The sequence below is a fragment of the Anser brachyrhynchus genome (assembly GCF_964034855.1).
Source record: "Anser brachyrhynchus genome assembly, chromosome: 5".
NCBI lineage: Eukaryota > Metazoa > Chordata > Aves > Anseriformes > Anatidae > Anser > Anser brachyrhynchus.
In genome coordinates, this window is record NC_137699.1 from 58,503,993 (window position 1) to 58,518,480 (window position 14,488).

The following is a 14,488-nucleotide window of genomic DNA, read 5'->3' on the forward strand; positions in this document are numbered from 1 at the left end:
CGAGACCTGCCAGCGCTCTCAGACCACACACGCGCGCTCCCAGCTGCTCTCATCCGCCGGGGACGACCTCCAGAGCAAGCTGGGCTCCACTGCCCATCGCTGCTTTGCACAGAGCCTGGTCCTTCCCTTCGGCAGCAGCCTACACAGAGCACCATATAGGAGAACACAGCGTGTGTTCGTATGCTGAAGGCAGCACGCAGCCTGGGCCTAAGTAAGGAGCAGACCTTCTATAAGATACAGGAAGCACGTTTATCAGTCATGCAGCACCAGAATCCTGACAGCAGCTCATTTCAGCAGTCCACGTGCAACTCGGGTAACTCTGAAATGCAAACACGGTTGTACCAGCAAATAAACAGACAATTAGCTTAGCATTTTCTTCCCAACCACACAGAGCAGTGCTCCAGGGACAACTGCCCATTCTTCTTGCAGTCAGCTATCAGAGCACTTCAGTTTCATTCAGTGAACCACCTCACACTTTTTCTTTCAAAAATACAGTAAATTCATTTACCTTGCTATGCTTTAAAGAATAAATACAACGGATATTAATACAATTGCAAAAAAAAGCAATCATGAACACAATGACAGGGTGAGATTTTATAAATTCATTGCCATAGCTCAATTTGCAGTTAAGAACTATATAAAGCTAAAAACGTGATTAAATGCAGCAGACAACTAGCTCATTATAGAGCAGCAGAAAGAAGGGCCTTTCAAACACCAATTGCTCTACCTGAAATAGCAGCCGCTGTTGTCATGCCTGGGACTGAGCAAGAACACTGCTTAGCTCATTGAAACGAACTTTCTCAGAGACAGATTGGCACCTTGACAAATACAGGTTGGCTGCGGAAATCAAAGACCAAATGCCTTTTTTTTTTTAATACAAAGGATCACCACAAAAGAAGGAAAACTGTTAAAAGCCTCAGACAGGTATAGCTAAAAAGACAAATTATATTCCTATTTCAAAACCGTTTGGGAGAGAATTTCATTTCAAACAACTGTAATTTCTTTTCTATGATGCTGTTAGACTTTAGCCAAGATCATTGTATATGATTAGGGGGTCCTGACAAGTCCAGTACACACAAAAGCCGTTGGGATGGAAGACGCATTCCCCAGCAAACGTTCTGTCAGGAAAGAAGCCACATCTATATTGCGGAGCAATGCCTAGGCTGTGTTTAATTTCAGTTACCAAAGCAGGTTTTTGAATAAAAAAAGAGTGTTTCCTCTCCTCAGTTTTTTTTAATTTTTTCTACAATTATACTTAAGAAACTGAGCAGTCCCTATGCACAACAAGCCAATTTATTTTTAAAATATCTGTGCAAAATTACAGCTATGATTAAAGTAACTTCATCCAATGACAAACTTCACCAGCTGTAAATGGTATTCTAGTGGTTTTATTCCACTAGTACAGTTTATACAGACATTTTCAAAACTCCAAAGATAGTAACTTTGGATGTGACACTGAAACCTGCTCACAAAGTGCAAGCTTTACTTTGTCAAACGAGCAGGGTTTGACACTGCTTGGTACAAACAGCCCAATAAAATAATCTGTATATAAGTCGGCTGGATAATGCTGAGCAAAGCAATCTGGGTATAATTCAATAGCACAGATCAATCTTACACTTTCCCTACGTATGCAGATACAATAACAGATCAATCTTATCCTTTCAATATCAATGCAGATACAGTATCTGAATTGTATACAGGACTACTTGAAGAAAATACCTTTATTTAATATACCCCCCAAAACAAGCATCATATCAGTAAAACCCATCTAACACCCTTGGTTAATTACACGTCAGCTTCTGAGTCTTTGATATGACAGTCCATCAGCTGTCATCTCCAGGAGTCATGAGACAAGAGTATTAATTAGCCAAAAAATGACAACTCCTGTCCACTGATATGACCAACAGCAACTGAAACTGGAAGACCATTAGGTTTCTGGAATAAAAGCTGTTTTTATTCATTCTCTTTAAGGACTGTACATTAGGAAGAACTCAAAATGGATACCATGTAACCAGACCATTTCCTTAAACATTCTCTGAACACTAAAATCTCTTTTCTACTTTTCCCTTCTCTATTCAACAGTCACATATTAAGCATGTGATTACTATGAAGTGTGCATAGTGTGTGTGTTATCTTTACTTTTATACTATATAAAAACAAAAGCATTTCAGCAATTATACTTTAAAATAAAAATGCATAAAACACTCCAAGAACGCTGAAAATTGATGAAATAAAAAGCTGAAGTAGTTTAACAGATAACAAAAATGTGCAATTGGCACATCAACCTTGAAAAAGCCCTTTTAAACTCCAATAGTACTTGTAAGGTGCCATTACCCTTTGTCAGCCATCTACCTGACCTCATAAATCAGGTATAACAACCAAATGAGAGCACAAGGAAAAATCAGCACTTGGCAGACTTGTCTACTGACTAGCAAGTGGCCTGCCAAGGTTTTGAGGTCACATTCAAAACTACAAATTAATAGCAAATCAATCATGTTAATTAAAAAAAGTCACATCAACAAGATTAAAGCTTGTGGATACCGTTCTGTAGAGTTTGTGCTCGTGACTCCTTTCCCAGGTTGGCATGGAATCCTCCTACTAAGGTCAGTGTTTTGCCTGCACCTATTAGGGAAGAAAATAAAAGATACATCAAATGCAATAGCTGAATTAAAACATTAAAAGGAAACTTATTGAGTCACTGAACTTGGTATCTGTATAATTTACAACATGCCAAATTACATTAAAAAGGATACTGTAGAGCGCTTGAAGGACTTAAGACAAAATGCAAACCCTGTGCCATTTATTTCCTCCTCAGGATACCATAATACATACAAAACTCTAAGTCCCCCTAAACTCAGTCCAAATAAAGCACAAAAACGTCACATCACTTATTTTGGGCAGAATATGAAAATCAGTATCATGAAACACTGCTCAAAGTAAAACATGAAAAATTCTTAAGTTATATTTTGTGTCTGAAGAATATTCAATACTGAATTTTACTAGCTAATTACTGGCACTACAGAACATAAAAACCATAGTTAGCATTCAATAATGACTTGTGTTGGCTACTACAGACGTAACACATACTTTAAAATAACTTCAGTTTAACATTAGACACACTGAGAAACTTGGGCTACAAAAACTACAAGTCTGGAACTGCTATGTTTACACCCTGAAAGGCTGGAGACTAAAATAAGTCTGTGTTGTAAATTAACATCAACTAGAGGCTGGTTTACGCGTCTGTGCCAATGCTGAGAAGTCTGAATGCAGAGTCCTCTGGGAATCAATGGAACTGTTCATGCAAACGAATCTTCCAGAGCAGGGAATTAAACTACTGAGGACAGAAATAGTCTCTTACTAAAGCAGGAAGTTTTTAAAAAATAATCAGGCTACTCCAAGCAGGATATTAGAATCTATCAGCTTAACAGCGTGACCAAAAAGCTAAATTGCACAGGATTGAAAACAAGAAATTTGCTAGTAATTGGACTTTAGTCTGCTCTTCAGAATAAGAAGCAAAGTCATCTTAGTTTCCTGCCATGCCTACAGTTTTCCTCAAGTTCTTGTCACTATATTTTCTCATCTTACACCAGCTCTCCGGAGCAAACTACAATGGCTTTGGGACAGAAACATACAAAGGCATGGAGTACCACTGGAAAGCAATTCAGGGTATTTCGGCTACACACCTGAGTAAGATACTTCCATAGCAATTCCAAACCATGAGAAACTACGGCCTGAGCTTCTACTAGACTTTCTTAGCTAGTCTCTTAGCTGTATTTAATAAACATCTTGTTGAGAAAAAAAGCAGAACAGCTAATATTCTGGCAGAATTGTCTACAAGTCTTCCGAGCTTACTTTTCCAGGCAACCTTTAAATTAGGTTTCCAGCGCTGTCCACAACAGAAACCAAGTTCACCTTCCCTTCATTAGCAGATCCTTTCAACAAACAATAATCAGAAGCTCTCACATAAATGCCCCAAAGCTTAAGTACTTCAACATCCTAATTAGAGATGAAAAACAGTCAATGGTGATCTCCACAATGAATAGAGGTAAGCCTCCCAACCCTGTATTTTGCCTATTATAGTCAGCAACGTCTCCTTTCTATTCTTGCGGTTACCAAAACGAACTGATCAGGCAAAACAGAGAGAAACTATCAAATTATCCCAGCGCTCATGCAGGTTTTGGTGTACAACTAGTCAGAATGGTTTACCTCACAAAAATACATAAACTGTGACAAAAGTTTCATGCACCTTTTCCTCAGCAGCAAATCTAACTCCAGAAATTCTTTCCTACTCCCCCATTTTTCTTGTTTCAAGGTTTGCTTTACCACAGGCCATCTCTCTCATCTGACTTCCAGCAGGAGAGGGCACAGCAGCAGCAGAGGGGGCCGCAAGACGCAGGGCAGGAGTGGGAAGGAACAGCATGGCGTGCTGGGGGTAGCAGGCTCACACAGCAGCCGTCCCACAGCTCCACAACGCTCCTCCAGTCCTCTTGCTCTTTGAAGACATGACAACACTCAACTCTATCGGACTATGACTATCATCGTCAGAAGAGCTACATCGCTCTTTAATAGGTCTCTGTATTACTAATAAAAAGCCTACACTGAAACAATCATAGAGCGGTGATAACAATAGCATTAACAACAAACTTAACTTACAAACTCTGCTAGCAGAATTGCTGCATCCATTTCTCAGCTCGAGTTGGCATTCGGCTTTGAAAGCTGACAAACCTGGTCTGTTGGGGGCTTGCACGCTCAGAACTGCAAACTAACGTTTCCACGGACTATGAAGTCTCACCCTCAGCTTTAATCTTCACATGGGGAATGCAAAGCAAACTCATTAATACATCTGTACAGCTGGGTATTAAAAAGAGAAACTATAAAAAAAGATTTTTTTAAATCTGTGAAATCATCAAATTCATTTAAAGACCAAAAAACCCTACAAAGCTAGTCATTTAAAAAGTACAAAGGAAGGGAGCAGCAATTGCTAGGCACAACTGAATTAACATTCCAGCTTAACTAAAGTTTTTACATTTCTTGACCTTTTCTATTTTTCCCCTACAACTTCAGAAATGAATTAAACAGGCTTTTGGTTTTTCACATTCAGCTTTCAAGACAGAAGAAAAAATACATCCGAGAAGTATTTGGTGTCTGCAAGCACTGCCTGCCAACTCCTCAACATTAACACTAACATTTCCCTAAGCCAACTCAAATACCCTCCTCAGTGAGGTGGTGCCTCCCAGGGCACGTTGTCATCTACTGGTTATTTTTAGAAACTCACTCAGATTCTCAAGCTTTGCTTCACTGAAGCCTCCTCTCCCCTTCCTGTTAACTTTGGACACTTTTGAAGTTTTGAATTAGAAGAATTCAGTTGGAAGGGACCTACAAAAACATCAAGTCTTTGGACAACAGAAGGCGTGGAGAGATGTGCTAGGCAGCTCAAGAGGAGCTACTCAAATTTTTGGGGTCATCTCAGCAGGATGCAGTGCCCTGGGACACAAAATGAGGAGAACCAAAGATGATGGAGGCCATACACCTGGAAACTTGATGATACCTGGGCAAAGCTTCCACAGGTCCAGACCCTGCTCATAACCCCACGCCCAGGGCAGGGGGTTTGGACTGGATGATCTTGAAGTGCCCCTTCCAACGCCAGCCATGCAAGGCCTCCCCAGTCACTCTGGTGCTGAACCACAGTGCCTGCCCCCATGTCTGCTTCCATCAGGCACAGCTCCCCTATGAAGGGTCAAGACCCTGGCACCTTGGCTATTTCTGAGCTTCAGATTCAACACCTGGAGAAGAAACAGCACTGCTCCTGGTGTCATGCGTTTTGTTTCCTCTAAATGAGCAAGCAAGTGAAGACCAGGAATGAAGCTGCTTGCAAGTGGAACTGAAATGTATCTGCTATTCGATAGGACCAAGGCTACCAAAACTCTTCCCTGTGAAATTAAAACTGGAGAACTCCAGCCCTTTCTTCCACATATGATAGGAGAAAAGGTTTCAGTTTAAACCCACGTATTTACAGACCCAGCATAAAATCAGTAAACAATGCAGACTGCATCCCACCACCTGTTTCATAGTCAGGGTAGGCTAGGTAATCTATCTTAAAAATTAATGAGCTTCCTATTAAAGCCAGACCACGAAAGTCAAAAGGAGAGTGGGTCGATGTCCCGTTACAATTCATGCCTACAATAGTAAAATGATGCAATTAAAGTCTTCCGAGCACAGAAAACAACTAAAATGGGTAGACTTCTTTTCTCAGCCATTTTAAAAGGAACTTAACAAATCTGTGTGCATGCACCACAGCCGGCCGAAACACTACTGCTGAATAAATTTATACAGACAAACTTTTAATCTAGTCCACCCATAGCTAGTTTTCTATGTGCTTATTTTCATAACTACCAAGCACGGAGATAAACATACCGTTGTGTCCACCACGCCCAAGTTTAAGACTGCACAAGTCTACGAAAGTCAGTCTGCGTCCAAGCTACGTGCAACACTCAGCATCTACCCAACTGACAGCAGTATACGCTGCAGCACTTCAAGCAAGCGTTTGTTGCCATCACAAGGACAGCACGTAAAACATTCAGTGCAGGAAAAAAACACTATAGTTAGCTCTGATGCAAGATTGCCACCTTGAGGATTTCAGAAGAGAAGCAAAAAGTGATTCCGTTCAAGTCACATATGTGCAGTAATTATTTTATGCATGAAGTAGATGCAAGTTTCCCCTCTTCCTTCCCAACACAAGATGATTAGTTTTGCAACCAGAAAAGTGAAAACCTAGCACAAAGTGAAACACACGTACTCTTCAAAACTTCCCCAGAAGGTCTGCAAATCCAGTATACCAATACTTTCTTCTGTTTTGCAAGTTACATCATGACCACTCTACGTAATTTAAAACTAACCATGAATTCGTCATCTCTAGAAATCCTGACCACAGATAAGAGGAATTTTGCTGATAGTTTTATTTTCAGTTCACAGAGTTTCAAGTTTAGCATGTGTATTATTGCTAGAATCTATTTCAGGACTGTTCAAGGCTGCACGGTAAGAAATATTTTATACCAGGACTTTGTCTATCAGTACATCCTACACAGAAACCCATTAAAAACAAAACCCCTACTCCTACCACTTCTGTAAGACTGAAAAATACATAATAATCCTTTATTGTATACAAGTCATAAGTCAAAAAACACAATGTGATAGGAATACAGAAATCATCATCTTTACCAACTGTCTCACTCTGTCAGTACTTTCAAGTTCTAGAGGGAAAAGAAAGGCATAGAAGATGAATAGTTAATAAGCTTAGCTTAAGTTTTATGAAAGCATTTTCCTCCGTGTATCTAGTCCCTCTCTTCTTTCCAGTTTGCTGACCATAGCTTTCCACTATTCAACATACTTCATTTCCACAAACCCCAGAAGACTCAAATACTTTGATCAAGTCAAACTTGAGTCAAGTACTGTACTTGAGGTCAATGTAGCTCACGCTCTCAGATCTAAGAACAAAGAAGTTTTTAAGGATAAAGCAGGATATACAAAACTCTACACTAAGCTTCCACACGCACACCTGAGAAATTGAGCATACCATAGCTTTACAAAAGGGTAGCCTACATTAAATTTGCCAAGCGATGCTCCAGAGTAAGAGCACACGTTCAGCATTTACAGCACTGCAAATTGGTCGCTGCAGTTAAGTTGCTTATAGTATACTTGCAAGAAAAGACTTGGATTAGCAAAAATAAACTTTCCCTTGATATTGTAATACTTGAAAGAGACTACTTAACAAAATTTGTGGAACCTCCTATACTAGAAGTTTTAACAAATGCTTGCTGGTGTGTTAAGGGCTACTGGTTCACCTTATGAGCAAAAGCAAGCAAACAACTTTCTACAAGTGACATTTGTTCCACCAGCCTCAATTTGGTATTTTGCAGTCTCATGTACATTTGCAGATGAAGAATCTTAAATATATATATATATGCTGCACAAGAGCCATGCGCTTTACTGGATCCTGATTCAGTGACAAAGCTGGACTAGTTGTCAACGCCCCTTGCAATCTTCCATTTCTACGACCATACCTATACAGTTTATCACCCTCCTAAAACCTCCTGGCTTAGTTACTACATAGGAACATGTTAAAAGACTTTAATTCACACAAGTTATTGTACATCTCAAACAACAAACATCATTCCGGCATTCAGAGAAAAAAAATGTGCATTTGTAATTTAGTTGATCACTTATTTTTAATCAAAAGCCACCAAACCCAATAGAAATTCCAAATAAGCCTGTTTCAGGACAGTCATGCTGCTTAATCTCACACAGAGATGCTGGTGATGTACACGCATCTCAGATCCCAAATACACGTTAAGTCCTGCGGGGCAAGGATCCTGTCTCGGTGACAAGCCTACAGTCATTCCGTAACCCTCCTATCAAGGCTTTCCACAACATGCATTTGATGATAAAATATCCTGTAGGTCTTATCTGGAGTTGGGAAATGATCCTAGTTCCACCAACTTGTCTCCTCCATTCCAGTTTTGTCACCAGAATGACCGCATCGAAATGAACGTACAGTTTCATTTCATGCTGCTATGAACTAGCCAACTTGATAAGAGACGGCCAGGATAAAAACGATTAGAAACACCATCACCTCCATTACCTACCTGGAACTTTTTTTTTTTTAATAAAAGCCACCAATATCTGAGCAACAAAGTCCCTTCTTCACTTAACTCCACATTTACCTTCTTGACTAAACCTGACATCAAATGAACAAGGCACAGCAAAGACAAGATCTTTACCTCAACACGAACTGAGGTAGAGGTCTCAAAACTACAAAGTTTCTCTAAGTTTTGTAAAAATAGGCAGCTGGTTAGGGAGGACAATGCTAGGCAAGAGGTAGTCAAAAGCTTATGCAAAATAACTCTGATTTAAATTTTTACAAGAGATACGACCACAAACTTTGCAGGAGGCTAGGGGCAGCCCCAGCCCAGGGCATCAGGCATCTCCACGGGCCCAGGGATGAGCTGCGGCCAGGCAGGATGCCAGTCTGTGGCTGAGGGACAGAATCAGGCCCGCTGAGGGGAACCAGCATCAGACACAGCCCCAGGATGGCCAAACTGGGCCCAAGGGGCACGCTGAGACCAGGCCAGGACATCAGCCCCTAGGTGAGCTTGTGGGGGCCCACAGCCAAGCTGGGGACCAGCCCTGCCATGGCCTTACCAGGACAGAGCCTGATAGACCAGGGGGGCTGAAACAGTGTCCTGGGCCACAGGTGGAAGCTGCTCAGGGCCACTATGATCCGTAGTGTCCTGAAGCTGACAGCTCTCATCCCAGCAACAAGCTGCACGCACAGAGATCCATGAGATTTCCAGACTGCCTTATGGGTTACTCCTACGAAGCTTATCAGATGGTATTTCTCTCAATTAATTACCAAGCGTTTAAGGACCATTTCTGAAACTTAAAGCTCAGCTTCCCCAGGCACAGTATATCTTTCAGGATCACAAGCTCAGTGTGTCTTGCAGTGCTATCTTCCAACGTTGATTTTTTTCAGTTGTCTTCCAGCTCGCTGCTGCGCTGCTTGCACATCAGCATGGAGCTGTTTTCTTCCCCTTTGATTAGTGTCAGATTGAAGCCCTAGACTTCCATTTTCTCAGCTTCTTTAAAGAAAATCTGAAGAGATCTGGACTATCAAAGTCTGCTCCACGTTGAGCTTTCCTCCCCACACAATCTTTGCTTTTGTACTTATTTTTCCTGTCAGCCTCAGGGAAAATACTTGTAAAAGCGGTTTCTCCCAACAAGTACCACAAGACTGCGGTACTCCTATGCAGACACAGTAGAAGAGTGATCAGAGGATACACTGCCTTCAGATGCAGCATACAACTAACAATTTGCCTTTCTACAAAAGCAGCGACTGTAAGATCTATGCAGATCTGAGAAGGGCTCAGTAGAGCTCCTTTTTCCAGTATACAATTACAGGATAACGAGGAGGTAAAAATGTAGCTCATTCTCAGACCCTGCATCACTGTACTTCGGTGTTGAGATGCATTCATATGTTATGACTGACAGGCGTCTTAAGAACTTGAGTATGTAGGAAAAAACAGATTACATTAATTTCAATTAGGAAAATGAGGAATTTTAATTCAAACACTTTGCAAATTTGGCACAAAGACAGAGACAGCAACCTCTTTGGATGATTTTGTGAGAGTCTGAACTTGCTGTCAATTATAAACTGAACTGTTACTCTTCAAAAACTAGATTCCTGTAGGAAAAGCACATATTTCAAACATTCTGTGCAAATAACAGTTCCTTGGAGCTCAAATGTACATGACAACTCTCTTCCATTGGTACTTGCAGACTTTTGAATCAACAGTTTAATAAAGTTCAAGAATGACGCTCTTACGTACGGCCTTCACAAGCTTCAAGAGAACAACATGGCCAAGATTAAGAGTTGAGGCTAGATTCTTACCTGGTTGTGACCACTTGCAACAGAATTTAAAAGTGTAATTAACTGGAACAGCATGGGGCTTACCAAAGCTTTCACTAGCTTGTGCTTTGAGGACTTCCCTACCAGAGAATCAATAGATAGATACACATCAGCTCCCTCCTAGAGCATGAAGATAGTATCCTTTGCACTGAAGGGACTTAGCAGCCCACCAGACACTAAGAGGCAGGTGCTTCACAAGACAAGACTCACCACTCCCTGAGAGGCAGCGGTAATAAGAATTGTGGGATTAGGCTAACTTACAGCCATGTTCTCCTCTTCCATCAAGATCATGGCAACGAAGAGCACTGGCGTCACAAGCTGGGACAGCCAGATCATGCCCATCTCCAAAGGGTGTCTCATCAGGACTGACATGGCCTAGCACCCTCTTTGTGTACTTAAAATTAGGTATTGTGCTTTTATAAACACCCCCAACTACCATCGGGAATATTTCATGACCCCGATTACGAAGTACTGCATAAGCAACTTGATAAACCTTTCTCTAAACGAATTTCTGTCTTGCAGTCTGGATATCTGGACACCTAGTAATAAGACTTTCTCATAATCACAAATATTTCTACTATAAACTTCTCACAAAAAGGTCACTTAATTAAGTATTTTCAAGAGATAACGTATCTATATAATTGTCAACGTCAGAGGAGTTTTGTTCTTACCATTTCCCAAAACAAAAGCTGAAAGAAACCAATATTAATACTGAGGGACACCCGCCATTTATACTGAGAAACCTTGCCCTCAGATTCTTAGACAGGTTTTAACAGGACAGTTAAAACCCTCAAAAGCATCTTTGTAGAGCTCAGAAAAAAACGTAATCTTCCTCTGTAGACTCAGAAGAAGAGCTGCACCAAGTCAGACCAAAGGTCTCAGTCCAGTATCCTGCCTCTGAAAGGTAATGACCATTAACAGACATACCTACAAGCACAAAGCTTAAGAGCAAAGCTTGTCATGATACAGCTCTTGTGCAATTGCCCTGATTCTAGAGATCTAAGGCATATGGATTTCCTGAGCCAGAAACTGTATCTTATTCTTAATGGCCACGCCATTTTTGTCCTGTTTGTTCAGTCCTTTTTGAACCCATGTGAACTTTTAACATCCACCACTTAAGACCCACAATTTAATGAAATGGGGGCTGTTTTGTTTTCTGGGAAGAAAAAAAAATAAAACAAAAAGAACAACAACCACTCTTGATGCTTCTGAACATCCTACTTGCTACCTTTAAAAGCTAGCTGGTACCTTTCTTAGTGCTCCCCAGTTTTTGCATTATGTGATATTGAACAACTGCTCATTGAAACCAGGATATTGTACACGATTTCAGACCTCTATCATGTTCCCATTCAATCATCTCTTTCCCAGTCTGAAGAGGCTGAGTGTATTCAGTCATTTCTCAAGAGCAGAAATGCTCCTGTTGATCACCTTATCTCCCTCTCTATCTTTTCTAGCTCTACTAGACATTATCTTGAGGATGGAGAGGAAAACAGAGGAAGAGACCAGAACTGCGCACAGTATTTAAGTTGCAGACAGTGCTGTGGATACAGAACAGTGACTTGCACTGTTACAGTCTTTTCCTGAGAACTTCTAACATTACCCTAGCCATACTGCATTTTATTTATTCGTTTTGTAATGTGAATGAACATTGAGCTAAATATTTTTATAGTTATCCATTGAAACCCTAAAGGACCTCCTTCTGAAGTTACACTGACCAGTCCAAATTCCATCATCTCACACACAGAAGAAAGAAACAAACCTAACTCTCAAACAACTCTTAATCCCATGTGCTATCCTGCTACTCAGACTACTAGTAGAAACTGGTTCTTGTAGTCTTTACTATCCCAAATAATTTAGTGTTGCCAGCAAGTCTCATTAACACAACATTCACCTCTTTTCCACATTATCAGACAGCCCAGATGTCTGTGGAACTTCACTGCCACCTCCTTCATGAGAATTACTATTATTTATTTATAGCCTATGTTACTTATTGTTTAAGTAGTTTCTCTGTAATGACTTTCTCTTATCCATGACAGCTCAGACTCTTTAGCATCCGGTGAAGGATCTTGCTGACCTCCTTTTGCAAATCCAACTATCTTCTTTGTCTACATACTTAGTGACTTTTTTAGAAAGCTCCAAAAAATCTGCAAGGCATGACTTCACCTTGCCAAAAAACTTTCTTCCCCCATATTTACCTGTACATCCACCTGTTTTATCCTTTTGCCCAACTGACTCACTAGCCTACATTTTTCAAAAACTTCCCTTCAGCAGCAAACTAAGATCTTTCACTCCAATCCCCTCATTTTCTCAGCACACCCATGTTCAGTTGTTAAAACTGTCTGAGGCATGAAACAGACAGACACATGGGCATTGGAAAGTACTGGCCACACCAATCCTCTGTGAAAGGCATCAGTGTTGAGGCTGTGGCTTCCTATGCTAGGCACAACATCCAAATTTCAGTACTGCCTGTGGAAACATAACTGTGATCTCATGCCTTCTTCCAACCCCACCAGAACAAAAGAAGGGATTTCCCAGGTGTCGGTTGCTGGGCTTACTGTCAAGGACTTGGCACAAGGTAGACAGGCCGTTTTGCATCAATACTGAGAAGCACAGGCCTCTTCCCTCTTTCAGCAAACAAATGCAAGATTCTGAATCTTTAACACGCAGCTTGGCAAAATAAAAGGTTTTGCCAGATGTACCAAAGAGAAGTCAATAACAATATCTCAGTGCTTTCCATTTCCTCCTCTTTTTTTTTTTGAATATGAAAATAAATAATGAATAAAGGCATCTATAGCTATTCTACATATATTAGCACACAAATGGCTCTTATGGAGCCTGGAGGGGCTTGGGAATCTCACAAGATTTGTTGCACAACCAGGAAATCCAAACTCCTCAGACATAAAGAGACCCATTCAAATCTGACAGCCCTCACACCTTGCAAAACCTGGGCAATGGTCTCCGAGTCCCCCACCCCTACTGATCAGAAATCGGGGTCTCAAAAATGGTAGCCCAGGCACCTCTAACACTGCAACACTCCACACTGTAGGGCTGCCCACGAACACCACACCGCAGTCCAAGGAAACTTAGCCCAAGGCATTTCATACACTGAGGATCCCTCAGAGTCACAGCGCTAAAAAGCCTACAGAGATGAGGAGAAAATAAGTTAAAAACAGGTAACTTTGATTGAATCCTGCCTATATAGTCAGAAGAATCACTGAAAGCTAGAGCTTACCAGAAAATGTCGTTTTCAGCAAACACATTAAAAGAAAATTACATTCCATTGCAAATTATCCAGAGAGGACAACACTCAGAGAAGAATGAATTTTGTCTTCCTTATATAGGAAACGAGTTTCATGCCCATTCCCAAGTACTTAAATCAATGTCATACAAGCATAATAGACAAGCATACATCACAAAGACACTGTTACTACAGCTCAAATACATCTTTTCAGTTTAGCTTGTACTACTCAGTTTAAAAATCAGGGAGAAAAATATTCATGACATAACAGAAGCATTCGTCTTGGAACATAACAAATTATACCTATATAAATTATCATACCCAAATGCTCTTAAAATATTTACTGTGTGAAATAGGGCCTCTCACTCATCCTTGCGTTAACTTTGCAAACCTACATCAGCATTAGTTTGAAAGTCGTGTTCTGTTATTTTCACAAGCAGCCTTCACCAAAATGCAAACATTCATGCACACGGGGACTTAAGTGCTAGAAGATGACGGTATCAACATACAGTGAAGCCCCTGCAGCCACACCTTGTGCCAGCCAGATAAAGCCACCATAAGCATGCTAGAATGCGCTCCAATTAGCTTTTCACTCTTACACACCCACCTATTTTCACAGTGGTTATGTCTTCATGGGTGCTAGAGTTATTCTTCAGTGCAACATATAATAGCTAACTATTTACACAAGACCAAGGAACTATCTATTCAAAATTCATTACTGCACTGTCCATTTAAAAAGAGAAGCCAATTACAGCACCCCAGGACTTGCACAAAACGTCCCTTAAAGG

At 40.7% G+C, this 14,488-nt stretch overlaps 1 protein-coding gene across 3 annotated transcripts in view; it reads right to left on the bottom strand.

The window, feature by feature from the left end:
• Positions 1 to 14,488, bottom strand: part of BRF1 (BRF1 general transcription factor IIIB subunit) — a 175,553-nt gene that overhangs the window by 155,388 nt on the left and 5,677 nt on the right. For all 3 annotated transcript variants that reach the window (XM_080593999.1, XM_080593997.1, XM_080593998.1), the window contains exon 2: positions 2,542 to 2,622. Coding sequence is in view for 2 of the 3 variants with exons in the window: in XM_080593997.1 (XP_080450123.1) it covers positions 2,542 to 2,622 (81 nt within the window). In the remaining variant the exon portion in view is untranslated. The remainder of the gene's footprint in view (positions 1 to 2,541; positions 2,623 to 14,488) is intronic.